The sequence below is a fragment of the Anabrus simplex genome, chromosome 1, assembly GCF_040414725.1.
Source record: "Anabrus simplex isolate iqAnaSimp1 chromosome 1, ASM4041472v1, whole genome shotgun sequence".
Taxonomy (NCBI): domain Eukaryota; kingdom Metazoa; phylum Arthropoda; class Insecta; order Orthoptera; family Tettigoniidae; genus Anabrus; species Anabrus simplex.
The window spans coordinates 551,175,098-551,196,026 of NC_090265.1; the positions used below are offsets into that span (position 1 = coordinate 551,175,098).

General features: G+C 41.4%; 2 protein-coding genes across 3 annotated transcripts in view; one reads left to right on the plus strand and one right to left on the minus strand.

Moving 5' to 3' along the window:
* The window catches only part of PAPLA1 (Phosphatidic Acid Phospholipase A1), a 298,948-nt gene that overhangs the window by 154,985 nt on the left and 123,034 nt on the right, over positions 1-20,929 (minus strand). The window lies entirely within an intron of this gene.
* The window catches only part of LOC136857133 (uncharacterized), a 106,823-nt gene continuing 92,957 nt past the window's right edge, over positions 7,064-20,929 (plus strand). The window contains exons 1-2 of the mRNA XM_067135541.2: positions 7,064-7,473; positions 17,947-18,185. Of these exons, the coding sequence (XP_066991642.2) occupies positions 7,089-7,473; positions 17,947-18,185 (624 nt within the window). The 5' untranslated portion in view covers positions 7,064-7,088. The remainder of the gene's footprint in view (positions 7,474-17,946; positions 18,186-20,929) is intronic.

Below are 20,929 nucleotides of genomic sequence, written 5' to 3' on the forward strand. Positions count from 1 at the left end.
GTATTCTTCTCTAGAATACTTTTAAGTTTATTTGTCACCCGTTCTTTAACAGTTCCGATGGTACTTGATGCGGTGTTCCTGAAACCTGTTCTATTGCCTCAAGAGCTTCTGACATTTTAGTGAAGATAACTGTAAATATGTTATTGTACTGTAGCTGGAATAATACTGAAATTATTATGAATATATGAAATTTCAAACAAAGCTGGTGAACATGCTGCCTTCACTGCACAGGTAGCGGCATTTATCTCATCGTCAAAGACATTAATTATATTAACAATTTTGTCCTCATATTGAGCATAGTATACTACAGCCTGTAGCCGAGTTACAATTCGTTGTGAAGGCAAGGGAATTCCAGGCTGCCATCTCCTTAAATATTTTTATATATGAGGGTGCCTTGCGAAATATATTTATCATGTTCGTTATAAAATATCAACGTCTGGAAAACAGGCTCTGATTTCTTCCGCAACTCGACGAAGACCATGTGCTAGACAGGTTAAGTGTATTAAATGTGGATGTGAGTGTTGTATTTCTGTGACAGTCTTCTTATAATAAGACGAGATATCCGTAACTAGAAGCAAAACATTTTCTTTTAATATCGGCAGTCCACAACAGAGACAAGGAATAATTAAACAAGCGAGAAATTGTAGAATGATTAACCTCCCCCATCTCTTTGGAGGTTAAGGAAAATGTTTTACCTGGTCTGTCAGGCGTCAGGGTTCCTACATCAACAAATGACCTATTAGCGGCATCTTTAGTGTCGTCTATAGATAGGGAAATATTTTTGTCTGCTACTGCATCTCTTAAATTATTTAGGCATTTGTCGCAGGCTGTTGGTAACTGTTTTGCGTAACTGTGTTTCCGACGGCATTTTTCTGGTAGTACATTCGTCAATGAATTCTACGAAACAAGGGCGCAGCATCTATTTTGAAGGAATATTTGCTCTTATTAGCTTACGACACATATCCTCGAAAAATTCCGATCTGTAGTTTGGAGCAGAGGAGGTTGACGGTCCACTTTCCTCATTGTCTCTTTCGAAGTGTCTTTTAAATATTAATGACTAATAGAATGAATCGTAAATTATTTTAAAGAACTTCCTTTCGACGAACGCACATTCGGGATTGGAGAGAGAGGCCGCTTGATGGGAAAAGGGAATGTATTTGCCGTTTGCATCAGGATGAGCCACCGAGCATAATGACCGCGCGTATTAACGCGGTACGGCTATAGAGCCAAACTGTGCATTTGGGAGACGAGGAGGTTTGAACCCCATCGTCGGTTTTTCTGAGAATGGTAAATTAAAGTAATTGCCGACTAGCACACTGCAGTCTGCCTCACCTCACGAAATAACAAACAGAAAATCATAATCTGATCGTTAACACAAGGATCAAATTTCCCAGTTTCACTTTCAGGCAAATGCCTTACCCAATTCACACAGGAGAAGACATACATGAGGACATAGGGTACATATAACAGGACGTAAGCCCTAAATGAAGCAGGGCAAACAAGATTATTAATTAAAAACAATTAGTTAGCCACAGAAATGCAACCTGTAGCAACTCACAACACGACGCAACTCCAAGTAGAAATTGCAGCTCCAGGAAGGAAGAGGATGATTGAGCTTAAATTAGGCATACGAGGGACAGAGGTGTTCAGAGACTTCAAGTCTGAATTAATTGTGGCAATGAGCCAATAGCATCTAGCTGGACTTGACTCAATGCTCGAATTCCGAATCCTAGTTGGCTGAACATTAAGGGCTGGCGGAGTAGAATATTTAGCACCATAACGCAATACTCACTCGCAGTAGGAGTAAAGTTCATGAACCTTCAATAATTCATTAATTCGTTGCAGATGTGTGCTCTGTAAAGTGGAGACGATGGGCGGGGGTTGAAAGCCATTCACTGGCTTCGTTACACTAACGACGTACTGTCAAGAAAGTCGCCAATATTTCCTTACCGATCACCAACAGGACTCCACATTAAAGTCATTGTCGGCTGACACACACACACCCACACAAAACAAATCATAATCTGATCATTAACGTAAGGATCAAATTTCAGACTGCAAGGCTTTCCGCTTTACTCACAACACGCTCCAACATATGTTGTGTTTGAGTCATCAGTCCACAGACTGGTTTGATGCAGCCCTCCATGCCACCCTATCCTGTGCTAACCTTTTCATTTCTACGTAACTACTGCATCCTACATCGGCTCTAATCTGTTTGTCATATTCATACCTTGGTCTACCCCTACCGTTCTTACCACCTACACTTCCTTCAAACACCAACTGAACAAGTCCTGGGTGTCTTAAGATGTGTCCTATCATTCTATCTCTTCTTCTCTTCAAATTTCGCCAAATCGATCTCCTCTCACCAATTCGATTCAGTATCTCTTCATTCGTGATTCGATCTATCCATCTCACCTTCAGCATTCTTCTGTAACACCACATTTCAAAAGCTTCTATTCTCTTTCTTTCTGAGCTAGTTATCGTCCATGTTTCACTTCCATACAATGCCACGCTCCACACGAAAGTCTTCAAAAACATCTTTCTAATTCCGATATCAATGAAGTGAGCAGATTTCTTTTCTTAAGAAAGCTCTTCCTTGCTTGTGCTAGTCTGCATTTTATGTCCTCCTTACTTCTGCCATCGTTAGTTACTTTACTACCCAAGTAACAATATTCATCTACTTCCTTTAAGACTTCGTTTCCTAATCTAATATTTCCTACATCACCTGCCTTCGTTCGACTGCACTCCATTACTTTTGTTTTGGACTTATTTATTTTCATCTTGTACTCCTTACCCAAGACTTCATCCATACCATTCAGCAACTTCTCGAGATCTTCTGCAGTCTCAGATAAAATAACAATATCATCGGCAAATCTCAAGGTTTTGATTTCCTCTCCTTGGACTGTGATTCCCTTTCCAAATTTCTCTTTGATTTCCTTTACTGCCTGTTCTATGTAAACATTGAAAAGGAGAGGGGACAAACTGCAGCCTTGCCTCACTCCTTTCTGGATTGCTGCTTCTTTTTCAAAGCCCTCGATTCTTATCACTGCAGACTGATTTTTATACAGGTTGTATATAATTCTTCGTTCTCGGTATCTGATCCCTATCATCCTCAGAATCCTAAATAGCTTGTTCCAATCAACATTATCGAATGCCTTTTCTAGATCTACGAATGCCATGTACGTGGGCTTGTCCTTCTTGATTCGATCCTCTAAGATCAGACGTAAAGTCAGGATTGCTTCACGTGTTCCTACATTTCTCCTCAAGCCAAACTGATCTTCTCCCAACTCAGCTTCAACTTGTTTTTCCATTCTTCTGTAAATAATACGTGTTAAAATTTTGCAGACATGAGATACTAAACTAATGGTGCGGTAGTTTTCACACCTGTCAGCACCGGCTTTCTTGGGAATAGGTATAACAACATTCTGCCGAAAATCGGATGGGACTTCTCCTGTCTCATACATCCTGCACACTAAATGAAATAACCTTGCCATGCTGGTTTCTCCTAAGGCAGTCAGTAATTCAGAGGGAATGTCATCAATTCCAGGTGCCTTGTTCCTATTTAGGTCACTCACAGCTCTGTCAAACTCTGACCTCAAAACTGGGTCTCCCATTTCATCAGCATCAACAGCCTCTTCATGTTCCAGAACCAAATTATCTACATCGTTACCTTGATACAATTGTTGGATATGCTCCTGCCATCTTTCTGCTTTGTCCTCTTTCCCTAGAAGTGGCTTTCCATCTGAGCTCTTAATATTCATACACCTAGATTTCCTTTCTCCGAAGGTTTCCTTGATTTTCCTGTATGCAGCATCTACCTTTCCCAAGACCATACAGTCTTCGACATCCTTGCACTTCTCCTTCAGCCATTCTTCCTTAGCTACCTTGCACTTTCTATCCACTTGATTCTTTAATCGCCTGTATTCTTTTCTGCCCTGTTCATTTCTAGCATTCTTGTATTTTCGTCTTTCATCAATCAGGTCTAGTATCTCCTGAGTTATCCACTGATTCTTAGTTGATCTTTTCTTCCTTCCTAACATTTCTTCAGCCGCCCTACTGACTTCATTTTTCATGACTCTCCACTCTTCCTCTATTGTGTTTCCTCCAGCCTTTTCATTTAGTCCTTGTGCAACATGTTCCTTGAAACATTCTCTCACACTCTTTTCTTTCAACTTGTCTAGATCCCATCTTTTTGCATTCTTTCCTTTCTTCAATTTCTTTAACTTCAGATGGCATTTCATGACCAACAAGTTGTGGTCGGAGTCCACGTCTGCTCCTGGGAAAGTTTTGCAATCCAACACCTGGTTTCTGAATCTCTGTCTAATCATAATGAAGTCTATTTGATACCTTCCAGTGTCTCCAGGTCTCGTCCACGTATACAGCCGTCGTTTATGGTGTTTGAACCAAGTATTGGCAAGGACTAAATTATGATCAGTGCAGAATTCAACCAGCCGACTTCCTCTTTCGTTCCTTTGTCCCAATCCGAATTCTCCTACTGTACTACCTTCTCTTCCTTGGCCTACCACTGCATTCCAGTCTCCCATCACAATTAGATTCTCGTCACCTTTTACGTATTGAATTAAATCTTCTATCTCCTCATATATTCTTTCGATTTCATCATCCGCTGAACTAGTAGGCATATAGACCTGCACTATTGTGGTGGGCATTGGTTTGGTGTCTATCTTGACAACAATAATTCTTTCACTATGCTGGTCGTAGTAGCTTATCCGCTGCCCTATTTTCTTATTCATTATTAAACCAACTCCTGCATTTCCCCTGTTTGATTTCGTGTTGATAATTCGGTAGTCGCCTGACCAAAAATCTTGTTCTTCCTGCCAACGTACTTCACTTATACCAACTACATCCAACTTTAGTCTATCCATCTCCCTTTTCAGATTCTCTAACCTACCACAACGATTCAAACTTCTAACATTCCACGCTCCGACTCGCAGAATGTCAGTATCCTTCTTCCTGATGATCGCCCCCTCTCGTGTAGTCCCCACCCGGAGATCCGAATGGGGGACTAGTTTACCTCCGGAATATTTTACCCGGGAGGAAGCCATCATCAGTACATCATTCATACAGAGAGAGCTGCATGTCCTCGGGAGGTAGTTACGGCTGTAGTTTCCCGTTGCTTTCAGCCGTGTAGCAGTATCAACACAGCTAAGCCATGTTGAGTATTATTACAGGGCCGTATCAGTCAATCATCTAGACTGCCGTCCTTGCAACTACCGAAAGGCTGCTACCCCCCTTTCGATGAACCATTCGTTAGTCTGGTCTCTCAACAGATACCCATCCGATATGGTTGCACCTGCGGCTCGGCTATCTGCATCATTGGGACACGCAAGCCTCCCCACCGCGGCAAGGTCACATGGTTCGCAGAGGAGGCTCCAACATATATGGCTATGAAAATAATAATAATAATAATAATAATAATAATAATAATCTGGAAACATCAGGTGTGCTGCTGGTAAACCTTCCACTGCACAATCCTTGTAAATACGTTTCTATTTCCAAAAATGAAGAACGAAAATATGTTTTACTTCCGCTTATAATATTACCACTGCCCTCAGTAGCAGCCACATCAATGAGGATTTCTTTTCCATTCTTGAGTACCAACGTGATGTCTAACTGGTATGTATGCCTGCTCTAAGTTATTGGAGTATAATCTGTGGCTCCCATCCTATTCCACCAAGGCAATTGCAATTGCAATGTAGGTACTTTTTCACCAAGATGTAAGTACCGGTAACTGCATCATTCCGCCTGTTGCCATTTCTTGATGGATGCAGTATTTTTGTATCCGTCTCTTGGCAGAGGCCAGAACAAAGTGCAGCTTTCACCGAAGTCCCAGTCTCAGCCATAGCTGTGACAATATGGGTATGGGTGGTGCTGAGTAATGACATTTGGGGCACAACCAGTGTCTGAATATTATGAAAGGTGTTGCTCATAGGATCAGTCGTGCTGCAGTGGCACCTTCCGGCCCAGTGAGGAAAGCAATGGCAAACTACCTCACTCCTCATCCTGTCTAGTACGCCTCATTTAGGCTCTGCCATTGGTTTTTGTGGTTTCCCTATAACTGCATAGCCTTTGGTAGTGCTATTTGAGGATCCAACCAGCCTCTGGGCTGATGACCTAACCGACAGACAACTGCATCATTTCTGATGAACAATTAGGGCAACTGCCCACATCCACTTCCAAGCGCAAAACCTTATCAAACTGCACTTATTACGATTACAATTATCTCCAAACTACTGCACAACCAACAAAACGTTAAACCATTGTCTGAAATAAAATAAACTATAAATTACTGTAGTTCAAACATAAAATCAGGACGATCAATATAGCAGAAAAACGGTGACTAGATGAAACTAAGTTGAGAAAGACAGTAGATTTTTTAAATACTCTTATGTCGCTTTCTTACTGAATGAACTGTGTAATATTGTACTGGGAAGCTACAACTACTTTCAGTTTATAAATGATCGATAAGTATTTTAGTTAGTTTACAGACATGTATTATCAGGCACGGCTCGTCCGGCTCCTTGGCTGAATGATCAGCGTAATGGCCTTCAGTTCAGAGGGCACCGGGTTCGATTCCGGACCGGGTCAGGTTAATTCCTCTAGTTCGGGGGCTGGGTGTTTGCGTTCGTCTTAATGTACACCTTCATTTACGTACAACACGACACAGCACGAACCACCATAGAAATGCGCAATAGTTAATGCAGGAAAGATATCCGGCCGTAAAAGTAGGCCGAATCCATATAAAGTGTCGACATCAGGTAACTGGGAAAATGCCAGGAAGAAGAAGAAAAGGAATAAGAAGATGATTATCATACACTCGTCACAACAGCAAAGAGAATTATCAGTCTATTTGAAACCCATATTATCGTTTCCGCTCACAAGAAAAAAAGCAATCTAAGACGGATCCTCCCACAATTTGTGTGGCAAGAAGCTGCCGAGACCACATCCGGCTGAATACACACTGTTCCTCCCAAATACGTCATCCTTCAAGTCAATATATAGACGGACAAAACTCAACGGTGCAATAGTAGAACAGTATTCAGAGTGTACGAGGTATTAAGTGTTATAAAATGTTGCGCTTCAGTTCGTGTGTTTTTGGTATCCTCGTAGCGGTGCTCATATCCGACGCTGCAGCAGAAATTAAAGCACAAGGTCGCATTGTTAGTACGGGCGAGGTGCAAGACATAGACGACAGGTGGTGGCCAAAGGAAGAAAAGCAAACAAATATCCCAACACTGTCTACGACGTTTGAGTCAACGACTGAATTGTCTCCAGAAGGTCCGATGCAGAGTATAAAGAACATTCTTACAAATCCGCGCATACGAGGACCGATCGCTGTTCTGGTTGACACAGACCCCGAGTCGCTGAGCCAAGCGCAGATAATTTGGGAAGATGCCCTGGACGACGTACGCTACTTGACAAACAACGCCTACCTTATTGCGTTCAATGAAAGTGGTGAGTACAGAGCCAGATAAATTAGCTAAATGTACGATAATGACTTGACTGAATGAATATGATTTATCCAGACTACCACCTCTTTCCCTGCAGCTCAATACTGTTCTAAGTGCTGTTGCTTTATTTAGGAACTACAGTCATTCAACTATCAGTTTCGATTTCATATTATAGTCTTACCCAATCAATAGACAGGTATGCATTTTCTACCGAATGGTATTGGGAAATTTTCAGAATGAGATATCCCATACGAAGTTACAATATGTTTAAGGTTAGCCTTAATTATATACTAGGCCCTACATGGCATGTGACAAGAACGCAACTCACCTGCTTTTTTGAAGACATCTCTCTGGGTAAGCAGCGCAAATGGCTGGCGAAATTCAACAACAGTCCTGAACGCTCCAGGTTCTCTAATACACAATATGTGTGTGTGTGTGTGTGTGTGTGTGTGTGTGTGTGTGTGTGTGTGTAAAAGAGAGACATTCTGAATTAATGACAAAATTTGGTTCATTCATTTTCCTCCCGGTTCCACAATTGTCTGGCTACGAATAGAACAAAAAATAAAATTACAATCGTGCAAAATTAACATAAAATCGCATAGTAACATACTCACTAGACCAGAAATAACTAATCCCAAGGTATTATACCAAAAATAAAAGCACTTCCGTTAGAAAACTTTCACGTCATGGAATATACTATTACTTTCGAGGACAATTATTTTCTCTCCCCCTCAAGGTTCGTAATGATAATGGGGACGGCTATAGATCAGCCTCATTTGGCCCTATTGCCCCGAGCATAAGGTGGGGCGGAGGCGAGGGCTTAAAGGAGTCTTATCGAGACTGTGACTACGCACGCTCATAAACGCTAAACCGTTTCAACACCTCGGCGGATAAGAGGTCTTGCAAAAATACATCTCGAATAATCAAGGATCAAATTGAAATAAAGATGGACCTATTAATTCGAAGTTGCAATAAAATAAATTACCTTTACTTAAGCTCACATTTGGGTCCGATTTGAAAAAACGAAAAAATCTTAAGTAACAATAGCCTTTCGCACTTTAACCTGCGTAAAATATCTATATTTACAACTACCAGCCTAAACCTGAGTAGGGCGTGCTACATTTGAGTCTTCAGCAAGGTGTAGTGACGCAACTACGTAAAGAAATCGCCTATCACACTGTGATTTACTGCACTAAACTGTCCCGTTGAATAGTCTCAAAGAAAACAGTAAATCACTTCCAATCCAAAAAGGCTTCGAGTTAATTGCCTTTGTTCCCCTAAAACTCTTCCACAATAGCCGAGTTTTCTTTTCAAGCTGCTTTACGTCGCACTGACATAGATAGGTCTTAGGGCGACGATGGGATAGAAAAGGGCTCGGAGTGGGAAGGAAGTGGCCGTGGCCTTAATTAATGAACAGTCCCGGCATTTGCCTAGTGTGAAAATGGGAAACCACGGAAAACCATTTTCAGGGCTGCCGACAGTGGAGTTCGAACCCATTATCTCCCGAATGCAAGCTCACAGCTGCGAGCTCCTAACCGCTCGGCCAACTCCGGCCAGTTTCAGTTGTAGATGTAATGTCATTATTGTAGATATTATTGTTATCATTATTATTATTATTATTATTATTAACGCAATTGTTTTTACGACAGACTAACTACTATTGACGGTTTTCGGAGACGCCGAAATGCCGGAATTTTGTCCCGCAGGAGTTCTCTTACGTGCCCATAAATCTACCGACACGAGGGTGACATATTTGAGCATTATTATTATTATTATTATTATTATTATTATTATTATTATTATTAATCAAGACATGGGAAAGTCTACTGCACCGGAAAGTACTATTTAGAGTTAAATGTAACGATTTGTTACCGCAAACTTAGTTAAATTCCAACCATACAAAGCACGTTATAATCTCAACTACTCTTCCTAAATGACGTAGGTCGTTTAGTGGGCTAAGGACATCGAGACCAACATGCCATCACTATTAAGGTAGAACATGCGTATTACAAAGAACACACTAGTCTGAAAGTAGTTAACGTAAATTATTATTAATAACATGTACCCGCAGCTTCACCGGCGTTGATTAATTCAACCGTTAGATGTCTTTAAACCATTTAACAGCAATAATAATAATAATAATAATAATAATAATAATAATAATAATAATAATAATGCTATTTGCTTTACGTCCCACTAACTACTTTTACTGTCTTCGGAGACGCCGAGGTGCCGGAATTTAGTCCCGCAGGAGTTCTTTTACGTGCCAGTAAATCTACCGACACGAGGCTGTCTTATTTGAGCACCTTCAAATACCACCGGACTGAGCCAGGATCGAACCTGCCAAGTTGGGGTTAGAAGGCCAGCGCCTTAACTGTCTGAGCCACTCAGCCCGGCTAACAGCAAACGAGCATTAGGCCTATATTTATTAACACACATGATTTTTACATAAATTGCCCGAATTACATTATTTTTAATTATATTGTTGCTTCCAATGTTTAAGATACCGGGTTGGTGAATGGTACAAATAATATTAAAGCAATATAAAAACCATATTGTATAAAAACAAAATGGTTTTTTCCTTATAGAGCTTCCAGATAAACAATATTGTGTCCTTCCATTTGGAACTGAGATGTATCGTGTGTTTGCCTTTCTAAATCTTGAACAACCCACGTACAGTTGACCATGGAAGAAGCACCGTTTCCGAAGATGGAGTCCTACAACTTCAAGCGATTGTTGTACTCGTGCCTTTTAGATGCATGTAGCGAAACTCAAAGAACGGGGAACTGCAGACGTCTAAATTGAAACGATATATCCGAAGTGATTATTTGAATCTCAGGACCACGGAATGTCCGGTCATGATGGTATCTTCAGTAATATTCGGCATCACTTCCTTGACTGAGAGTCGTGTTCCGTGGCAAAGGAAATGAGGATTTACATTCCTGAGAAGGAAAATCGGTGCCACAATCTTCGGCTCCAACATGTTCGAGGATACTCCACGTGAATCTAAGTTGTTCAAAAGCTCTTTCGTGTAGCTGTCAGCCTCACCTGTATTACATGCCGTGTCAACAGACTTGTACGTTTGCAGAACACCGAGTAATTTCCGTAAAAGTTGCTTGTTGTCGAGAGGGGTCCAAAATCCAAGTCATCGGCCCCTCATAATGGTACTTATCGGTAGAAAAGTAGAACACTGGTATTTGTCATGTTGCGGTACTAATCAAGAAGAGCGTAGACTCGTGGTATTCCACACATTATGGCACTACTCACAGGTAATGTAATTCGCACATGTATTACAGACCTACGCTGTTTCGCACATTGCGGCGCCATTTACAGGCAACGCAAACCTATGGTGTTCATCACATAAGGGAACTAACCACAGGGACTCGTACTATCCTATGGTGTTCCTCATATAGTGGGTACTAATCATAGGCAAGCCAGAACCATGGGTTCCCTCATCCCATGGTGTCGCTCATATAGTGCTACTAATCACAGGTACTGTAAAAGCCGTCGCGCCGTAGTTTGCTACTAATCGCAAACATATTTGGTACCAAACATGGTGGTACTACGCGCAAGTAAAAGCAACCCATGGTGTTCCCCGCGTGGTGGTACTAATCACAAGTAGTTTCATGGTTCTAATTTCATCATCCCTTGGACGCCTCTTTTAGTCGCCTCTTACGACCATGGGTGAATTCTTCGTCTGCGCCCCCACCCACAGGGGGTTGTGTGTTTGGTCCGCGAGAGGTATTTTATTTCCCTCAAGCCCGCTGGCAAGCCGGTTAGGATCCCCCTATCCGCCATCTGGGACGCGCCACGTGGGAGTGTCACCTCTCCCCTTGCTGAAAATGAAAATGAATGAAAACCTACAACCTGTTTTCCAGTCATTGACCGGGTCAGGGATGTAATGAATGAAGCAGATATAGGCTATTAGTACGATGAGGTCGCCACTCCCAAAGTGATTTATTAATGACTGATAGATGCTATGAAATGAGAATGGAGAGTGTTGCTGGAATGAAAGATGACAGGGAAAACCGGAGTACCCGGAGAAAAACCTGTCCCGCCTCCGCTTTGTCCAGCACAAATCTCACATGGAGTGACCGGGATTTGAACCACGGTATCCAGCGGTGAGAGGCCGACGCGCTGCCGTCTGAGCCACGGAGGCTCCTCTCCACTTGCTACGCCAGCGTAATAGGTTCGTGGACGCCATGGACTTACAATGGCTCCTTGACGTAATTGCTTATCTTATGTACGTTGCCTTGCGACAGTGAATCTATGTATTCAATCATGGTGATTACACGATATAGTTTATTATTGTTGGTATTATTATTATTATTATTATTATTATTATTATTATTATTATTATTATTATTATTATATTTCCGTTGACTTTTCAAGAAAAGCAAGACTTTTCCTGTACTATTGAGACGATTTGGAAGAGTTTGGTACAAAACGCACCTTTTTACTCCCTCTGGTTTAAGAGCTTGAGTTTTGTGAAACATACACGTTAGAGTTATATATAGATTATTATCTAGTTTGACAAAATGTGACTAATATTCAGTGTGCCTTTGAACTCAACGCTCCTCTAACAAAGTAAAGCAATTTTGTCACAGTAACGTACTTCGTACATTCCTCTCAAATTTCTTATTGATCGAAGATCGACGCTGACACAGGTTTTGTTGTTAGCAACCACATACATCTACGAAAGGGAATTATATTTCGACACATCTCTGTCACATTATTTTGAATAATGTTTTATAATGGAATCAGAACTTCTGACAATATATAGCCGTATGTACAAAACGTGAGACTATCGGTTTCTTAAACTAAATCTTAAACAACCTTTTGCAATCCGAAGCTCAATCATCTTGCCTATTTAGATCCAATGTCTGCATTTTCATACATTGAGTTCCATCTTAATTGTGTATTAATTCTTCATTTAAAAAATATCATCCTATAAGATTTCTCCATTTTTAGCATCAGTGATCATTCTTGTAGATTTTCTATTCTCTAATTCCTGTAGGAAAAAAAACTGTGCTGTGCTGTGTATTTCAAAATGAATGGATTGTTTAGCCTGGTGCCAGAGTAAGTCACAACACACTGAATTTATCTTCAGACTATGATTCTATTACTCACAACTGCTGTGAAGCGTAAGCCTCTAATGCTTAACACAGTCCCCTGGCATTTAAGATCGCTCTCTTTAGATTGGTATTTGAAAGCGAAAGGATGTTAAAGCAATACTGTAATAATAATAATTTTTGCTAGTGGCTTTACGTCGCACCGACACAGACAGGTCTTATGGCGACGATGGGATAGGAAAGGCCTAGGAGTGGAAAGGAAGAGGCCGTGGCCTTAATTAAGGTATAGCCCCAGCATTTGCCTGGTGTGAAAATTGGAAACCATGGAAAACCATCTTCAGGGCTGCCGACAGCGGGATTCGACCCCACTATCTACCGGATTCAAGCTCACAGCTGCGTGCCCCCAACCGCCCGGCCAACTCGCCCGGTCAATAAGAATATTAATAATAACCATTGTACATAATTTGCAGCTGCGATTTACATTGGTGCCTTCAGGAATTTGAAACTTCATATAATATCATTTAGCATTTGCCTGCAGTGAGAGCAGAAGAACACTGTTTAGCTGTCGAAAACGAATTTTTGCTTCCTGATACACCCATTGAGCATAATCGTAAAAAGAAAATATATAAAGAGAAGTGACTCCCTGTATTTGTGTAAATGTCTCTGTTTCTCTTTACTCAAATGCAGTGGCTTAAAAAACAACAAAAAACAAACAACACCCGGCGAGTTGGCCATGCGCGTAGAGGCGCACGGCTGTGAGCTTGCATCCGGGAGATAGTAAGTTCGAGTCCCACTATCGGCAGCCCTGAAGATGGTTTTCCGTGGTTTCCCATTTTCACACCAGGTAAATGCTGGGGCTGTACCATAATTAAGGCCACGGCCGCTTCCAACTCCTAGGCCTTTCCTATCCCATCGTTGCCATAAGACCTATCTGTGTCGTTGCGACGTAAAGCCACTAGCCAAATTTTTTTTTTTTTAAAGACTCGCAAGAGTATTAACAAAAAATACTGTAAGACAAAAGCCCCCCCCCCACTACTCCCCGGCATTCTGCATCTTTTCGGATAGAAAATATGCATGATCAGCGTAACCGATTCATACGGAACACAATGCAGAGCACATAAAGACGCCCAAATACAACTAATAATTTCCTTGTGCGACAGGCGTGCAATTCCTACCATTTACACAATAATTATGAAAGCTCACGTCGTTCAGTAGTCAGGAGAGACACTCCAGATGATATCACATTTATAAAATGACTTCTTGTAATAGTCTGACGGTAAACTCTGATTATTAGTGTAATTTTACTTTTCCCTTATTGTGTACGTTGCATTTTATCACTGTTCTTGTTTTTTAAAGACTACGTGAGATTACACTTCGCATGACTGGTCCACCTCAAGTTATGTACGGTACTTTCCCCCTTTCCCCTTTACAGTTGACTAGGAATTATTTGCTAAGCTTGTTATGAGTACATCATACTTTCTCATATGTCTTTTTATTCCAATTAGAATGTGTTATATTGCATTATACTGTTTATCTTTCATTCTATTGTATTGTGCTGTATAATCTATTATTTGAGAGCGGAGTATGTGCCCTAAATGTATGCAATCTTGAATTAATCACTAAATCAATTCCCCCCCCCCCCCCTCATCTCCGACGGTAGCGTAGTAGAAAATTTCAAACTGAACTAAAAAATAAGTTTTGGAAGACCAGTAGGCCAAACCGGAGGGAAAAATGGGAAATCGTTTACTTAACTCGAGAGCTTTCGGCCCAAAGTCTTGAATCAAATGGGCAGTAAACAGGTAAGGAAGGAAAGGAACAAAGAAGAAAGGAAAACGAAAGAAAGCAAGTTAGCAGAAATAAAGTGCTTACAACAAAGATCTAGGCCATCCCGACCATCTGAACCTTATCTACTGAGTTATTTAATTTACTTTGTAAGAAGATTAACACGCTATAATTTTATCTTCGAGGGCGTCGGCGGCACACCCCTGTAGTCCTAAAGGGCCTGTACCTCTACTAGAAACAAATTCTTGTTAGATAAGAAGACAACTACTTTATACTTCCGCAGCACATTCTAGTTAGCTAAAGCGTCACAACGAATAGCTACATGATTGCAATATACCACCTTCACTTATACAGCAAAAAGAGGTAGAGCGTGCGAAAGGAATATCTTGGGACGAGAAAATCCTCTGTCAACGAGAGAATGTTATTAAACACTCGATCATAATAAAAACCAAAACCACACCCCATGGCACAACAGCCCCGAAGGGCCTTGGCTTACCGAGCGACCGCTGCTCAGCCCGAAGGCTTGCTACAGATTACGGGGTGTCGTAGGTCAGCACGGCGAATCCTCTCGGCCGTTATTCTTGGCTTTCTAGACCGGAGCCGCTATCTCACCGTCAGATAGTTCCTCAATTGAAATCACGTACGCTTGAGTCGACCTCGAACCAGCCTTCAGATCCAAGTAAAATTCCCTGGCCTGGCCGGGATTCGAACCCGGGGCTCCCGGGTAAGATGCAGACACACTACCCCTACACCGTAGGGCCAGCACTCGATTATGATTGTATTAATTTGTTCATTTATTTATTCCTTGATTCGTCCGTGTAAACAGCATTCCTCACAGACCAAATACTGAGAAATGACAATTGAAATAGCAAGCAGAACATTCGTAGAATTAGCAGAGGTACCTGATTAGTCGGAGTCTTAATAAGGAACTCGTGCCCGAAATATACCTCTGTTTTACTATGGTGGTGGTGTTAATGTCCCTTAAATTAAATCAATTATGACTCCATATGATCTTGTTCTTTGTCTCTTCGTGTTGTTCACCAAACAGACATAATGAATCACCCCTTTTACTACAATAATGAAAGTAACGGAACTGGAGTACTCTTGACTCTGGAGGTATAGAAGTTGTTAGTTTCAGAACAAGTATGTCCGGCTCCATGGCTAAATGGTTAGCAATCGGTTCAAGAGGTCCCTGGTTCGATTCCCGGTCTGGTAGGGGATTTTAACTTTCATTATTCTGATTTTAAAATATATAATATGAAAACGGTTCTTAAGATCTATTTATACCCCAGGAGTTTTACCATGCTGTATTTCGTCTCGATTACCTTTTACCAACAAATGTCTTCACCTGCTTATCTGTTTACCTTAACTGGACGCCTCTCTAATGTAAGTTTTCCTTTGATTTCCTGACCTCCAAAGGCACACTGATGAATTACAAGGAATCCAAATCTCCTCGTAACCAAGAACATGATTTTCTTCAAAATCTGTGTGTTAAAGAGATCGGGTACCCGTATTTTAGAGAACACTTGGCTTGGGTGGTGATGATTGTTTTAAGAAAAAGATAACGAGTTCCTCTCAAACATTACTCTATGAGAAAGTGGATATTTTTAAAATTATTGTTGATAGCAGTGGCTTTTTATGCCTTAAAACAGATACATTTGCGACAATTTCTCATCGAGTCTTATGAAGCAGGTCAATAATAAAATATAACTTTTCCATAGCCACTGGTTCTACATAACTCGTAAGCAGCCCTGCGCGTTTCATGGATCTTCATTCAGCAGCCGAAATGGCCTACATCATTTTCTGAGGAGCACTACAGCCGTGCTACAGCCACATCCCGTAAGAATCGGCAGCAAGCGATTCCGAAATGACACTCCGTTACGAATTGGCCTCAGTGGTAAGTCTAGTTTAGTACGGACATCCAAGGTTGACGAATGCAGTTTTCATCCTGGCTCGGGCAAACAAGATTAAATCCGAAAGACATGGGTACGTATGAATCTATGCATCCCCCGAAAAATGTTGGCAGGTAATATGTTCTAAAAATTATATTACTATCGTCAGATTTAACTATATTTATAAGGTAGGTCAAGCATTACTCTCCGAACCGGAAATATTTCGTGTAAGCAAACTACCCCCATTAGAGTCATGACACGAAACTATGAAAATCAGCATAATGCTGGTTTCAAAGAACATACAGTATGTAAATAGATGGAATGGTTATTAAAATGTAGATAGAAATTATTATATAAAACGAACAGAACGGAGAAGGGTATTCGTCTATATTTATTTACACAGATCTTTTTTTTTTACCATAAAGATTATGACAGGAAACATACCTACTGCACAATTCAAATCCCCAGTCATCACGTCATATTTAAGTTCATTCACGATAGCGGCTCCATTTTTTTGTAAATCGGGAAAATATACAAACTGATAAACCGCCCATGAACTCGCTAAACTCTACAAACACCCCGGCAGAATTGCGAAATTAAAACGTCGAAGGCTGCTGGATAACAAAAATTGGAGGCTGAAGATATACGTCACAGCTGATAACCGAGGAAGTTTCAGCTGTATGGGTACGAATGATAAAGAGAATTCAATATGGCTTGTAATTCAAGCAATATTTGTACAATATTCATGGAGACTGCGTATGTAACATGTAATAAGAAGCAATGCTCTCAATTTCTGACTGTTTGGGAGTGTCTTTCACTTTTACTGTTAACTTGGGAGCAGATAATCCATGTTTTGTCCCTCAACACTACTGGCTTGAAAACACGCCAGCTAGACGTGGAACAGTATTTAAAATACGTCTACATATGGCGATCTCTTGTTTTCCAATTTACTTTACGTCGCACCGACACATATAGGTCTTATGGCGACGATGATATGATGATTATGATGATAAGGTCAACGGCTCCACGACGATGACATAGAAAAGGGCTACGAGTGGGAAGGAAGCGCCGTGGTCTTAATTAAGGTACAGTCCCAGCATTTTCCTGGTGTGAAAATGGGAAACAACGGAAAACCATCTTCAGGGTTGCCGACAATGGGGTTCTAACCCACTATCTCTCGGACGCAAGCTCACAACTGCGCGCCCCTAACCGCACGGCCAACTCGCCCGGTATTGGTGATCTCAGACTTAATTACGAAAATAATTCTAGACGAAATTTTGCGACAGGTTTGAATATCTGGTATAAAAAAGACAACATAAGCAACGTATGTAGCTTGACAGCTTTTCCTTCTACTATTTTGAAAGTCAATTAGATCTGATGTTTAATAGCACCGACTTCGCTAAACTGTAGGAAGTGGCATGCAGCCGCTATCAGGAAGGATATAATCAAATTTTAAAAATCTCCATTGGTAACGAAGAGCACAATAATATAGGCTACTGGACACCTTTCACTCACACACGTAAATAAGTACTGACAGACATCCTAACTCCAAAAATGAAACACAAATAGATGTGACTGTAGGCGAGGTGATACAAAAAAGTAAGGTTGAATATCGATGACAAAAAGCGTACTTCTGACCCTTTTGCTCACTTCTGGCGGTGTAATATAGAATATGTGTAATGTATGAGATATTACTGCAGATTTTCATAGGTGTTGTATGGTCTGTTACAGAGCGAGTGAGAACGCTGGTGATCCGAAACGTTGAGGGTCTACGCAAAGCTATCTTGTCACTGCCGCCATCTGGGAAGCGAGAGGGCTTGAACAATACGGGGGCTGTGTTCCTCTCGATGCTGAAAGCCACTCAACAGATACCTCCGGACAGCGCCATTTTAGTGTTCACCAGCCGGACACCAAACGACAAGGACCTCGCACAACTTGCTGTCCAAACACTCATTGCTAAGCGATGCAGGGTAAGAACAGCTATCTTTTTCTCTACTGCTATTCCAGGACATCGCAAAGTTAAAGGGCTTTTCCTAGCCCAAGTATACCGTGCCTGCTGTCTGTTACAGAAGCCTTTTCGAGTTCATATCTACATAATCTATAAAACTCCGAAGCCTTTCGAGTTCGTATCTACATATATACAATTCTGCTTTTAGAGTCTGTATGTCTGTCTATTGTTGGAAAAATGATGAAAGGAAGCCGAGCAGTGAAGCAATGGCGTAATACTGAAGGCTACGTAGGCTATCGGTGAAGCTCAAACCTCAAATGAGAACGATGGAAGTCTAAAGCACATTATAATGTAAGCATCTGACAATTGTTCCATTTACAAAACTTGAAAGCAATGAGAAGAAACGTCGCACGTATTTCCGAGAACAAGGCATCGGAGACTGACATTACCGTCCAAGCGCTGCGTCCCACTCCCCTTGCCACACCGGGGGGATAGGTGTGCTAGGCTTCGCTCCGTCAGATCGCCACGAACAACCATGCGTTACTCATCGTATATACTTCCTCACCTCATACTCACAGATAACAGTGCTAGTATTTCACTCCCGTTTACATCTAGATCCTTGTAGGAAGACACTGCTGGACTGCTGTTATATGAGTAATATAGTTTTTTTTTAATTTTTTTTTTTTAATAGGAAGATCTGCTAAAATGATATGCAATCTTTCAGGTTTAGTGTTCTCTGTTGTTGGCTGGAATAGAACTCGTGATCATTGGTCGGACACCACCACTGGTCTCTCGAGGAAGCTAATAAACCAGTGATCGACGAGTACGACCGGTAGTAATGCTGTAAAATTCAGCATTTTAATAATAATAAAAATAATAATAATGGTGCATGGCATCTGTATAGGCTTGGTGGTAACCTAATGATGATGAAATAAATGGCGAAGACGTCAAAAACACCCAGTTCCCAAGCCAGGGGAATTAAGAGTACGAGGGGTTTGATTCTGAGAATTGAACCGGGGCCATCGGACCAAAGGCTAGCATTCTATCAATTTAAGCCGGACTTTAATTTGCTAAACTGATGAGGTGTTGAGTATTGACAATAGCAGAGGCCACGGCAGTAGCTTGTGAAACAGCCCTGACAACACAGCAGGCTACTCTGTTGGCTGCAGCTCAAAACGCTTAAGGCTTGACGTTCACTAAACCAACTATCGAAAAGGGATAACCTAAATCTAGTGGAAGCCCACGTCTAGATCCCAATATACGCCACTTCAGTAAAGCTTTCTGAGAAACAACTAGAAGGAAGTAGTGTATACCCAGAAACTATATGCGTACGAACAGTACAGCACGAAAAGTTGTACTAAAATAGTCCGCGGGACCACATAAATATATTTAAAAGGTCGCCAGCCATAGCATTCGCTGCACTTACCAGTAAAGAAAATAAGATATGAAGTTTAGAGCTGTAATTTCATTTCTCTACCATCAGCTGACTGTATCGGAAATACAGTGATTCGTCACCCTGGTCTCCCTCTACTTCTATTACCCTCCACGGTCGAGTCCATTGTTCTCCTAGGTAACATATAATCCACTCCCCTCATATAGCTCAACCTTTGCAGCCACCATATGCGCATAGCTTATGTTCCCAACCCGTTTACACCAGAAAACAGACCTATGGAAATCAATTTTCGTTCGAGAGCCGACTTCTTTCTTAGGCAACTCCACTGATAGCAACCAAACACTCACAGTGTTAGCCTTGTTACACCTTGATTCAATTTCACTACAGGGAGAATATACATCTTAAATACTAGCAGTGCTCCGAAACAACTGAAAAGAGAGTGATACCATCGTACTGAAGTAAACCAATTAAAACAGACAAGTTTCAGTAATGGAAGCAATCAGTACGAAGTTCGTTTATGATTAGTGGTCCTGGTGATTGTTTTAAAGGAAAGTACAATTAGATATCCAGTATTTATTAACCCTAATCAAGGGCGAGGATAAAAAAAGAAGTAACCCTTCAAAGAAACCCGGTATCGCCAAAATGGGTAAGGACTACAAATGGCATCAAAATGAACTTCCTTGGTCTAGCAAACCTGGGTCGGAAGAGAACACAAGCTGGTTAAGGAAGGTCAAATAGGAAATTCGTAAGAAAGTGAAGAGGCTGGCAAAAGTAGTAATGCCAGAGTCAATTAGGGACGCTTGGTCGTCAACCCACGCCCCGAAGTTCAGAGCCCCTGGGCTCTTTAGTCACCCCCTTAGAACAGCCAGGAGATACCGCGGAGGCACACACAGGGGGATCAATTATGAACACCTAAACGCCTGAGACAAATTTGGACGAAGGTATTTCACAGTACTGGGGGTGACTGCTAATTTAACACAGGGGGATCAATTATGAACACCTAAACGCCTGAGACAAATTTGGACGAAGGTATTTCACAGTACTGGGGGTGATCGCTAATTTAACACAGGGGGATCAATTATGAACACCTAAACGCCTGAGACAAATTTGGACGAAGGTGTTTCACAGTACTGGGGGTGATTGCTAATTTAACACAGGATTATCAGCTCCTCTTAACACCAACCCACGGAGAAAGAAGGTAACGGCTAAAGAAAGAAAAGGTCATTGAAGGATAGGTAAATGACAGACCCGCTTAGGCCTCGCAAATATGATACCGTCGTGATACGAATAAAATATAAAAGATTAATGAGAATGAACAGAAATGGAAGCAGTGCAAGACTCAGCTGGAGCCCCTAGTTCGCCTCACCACTAAC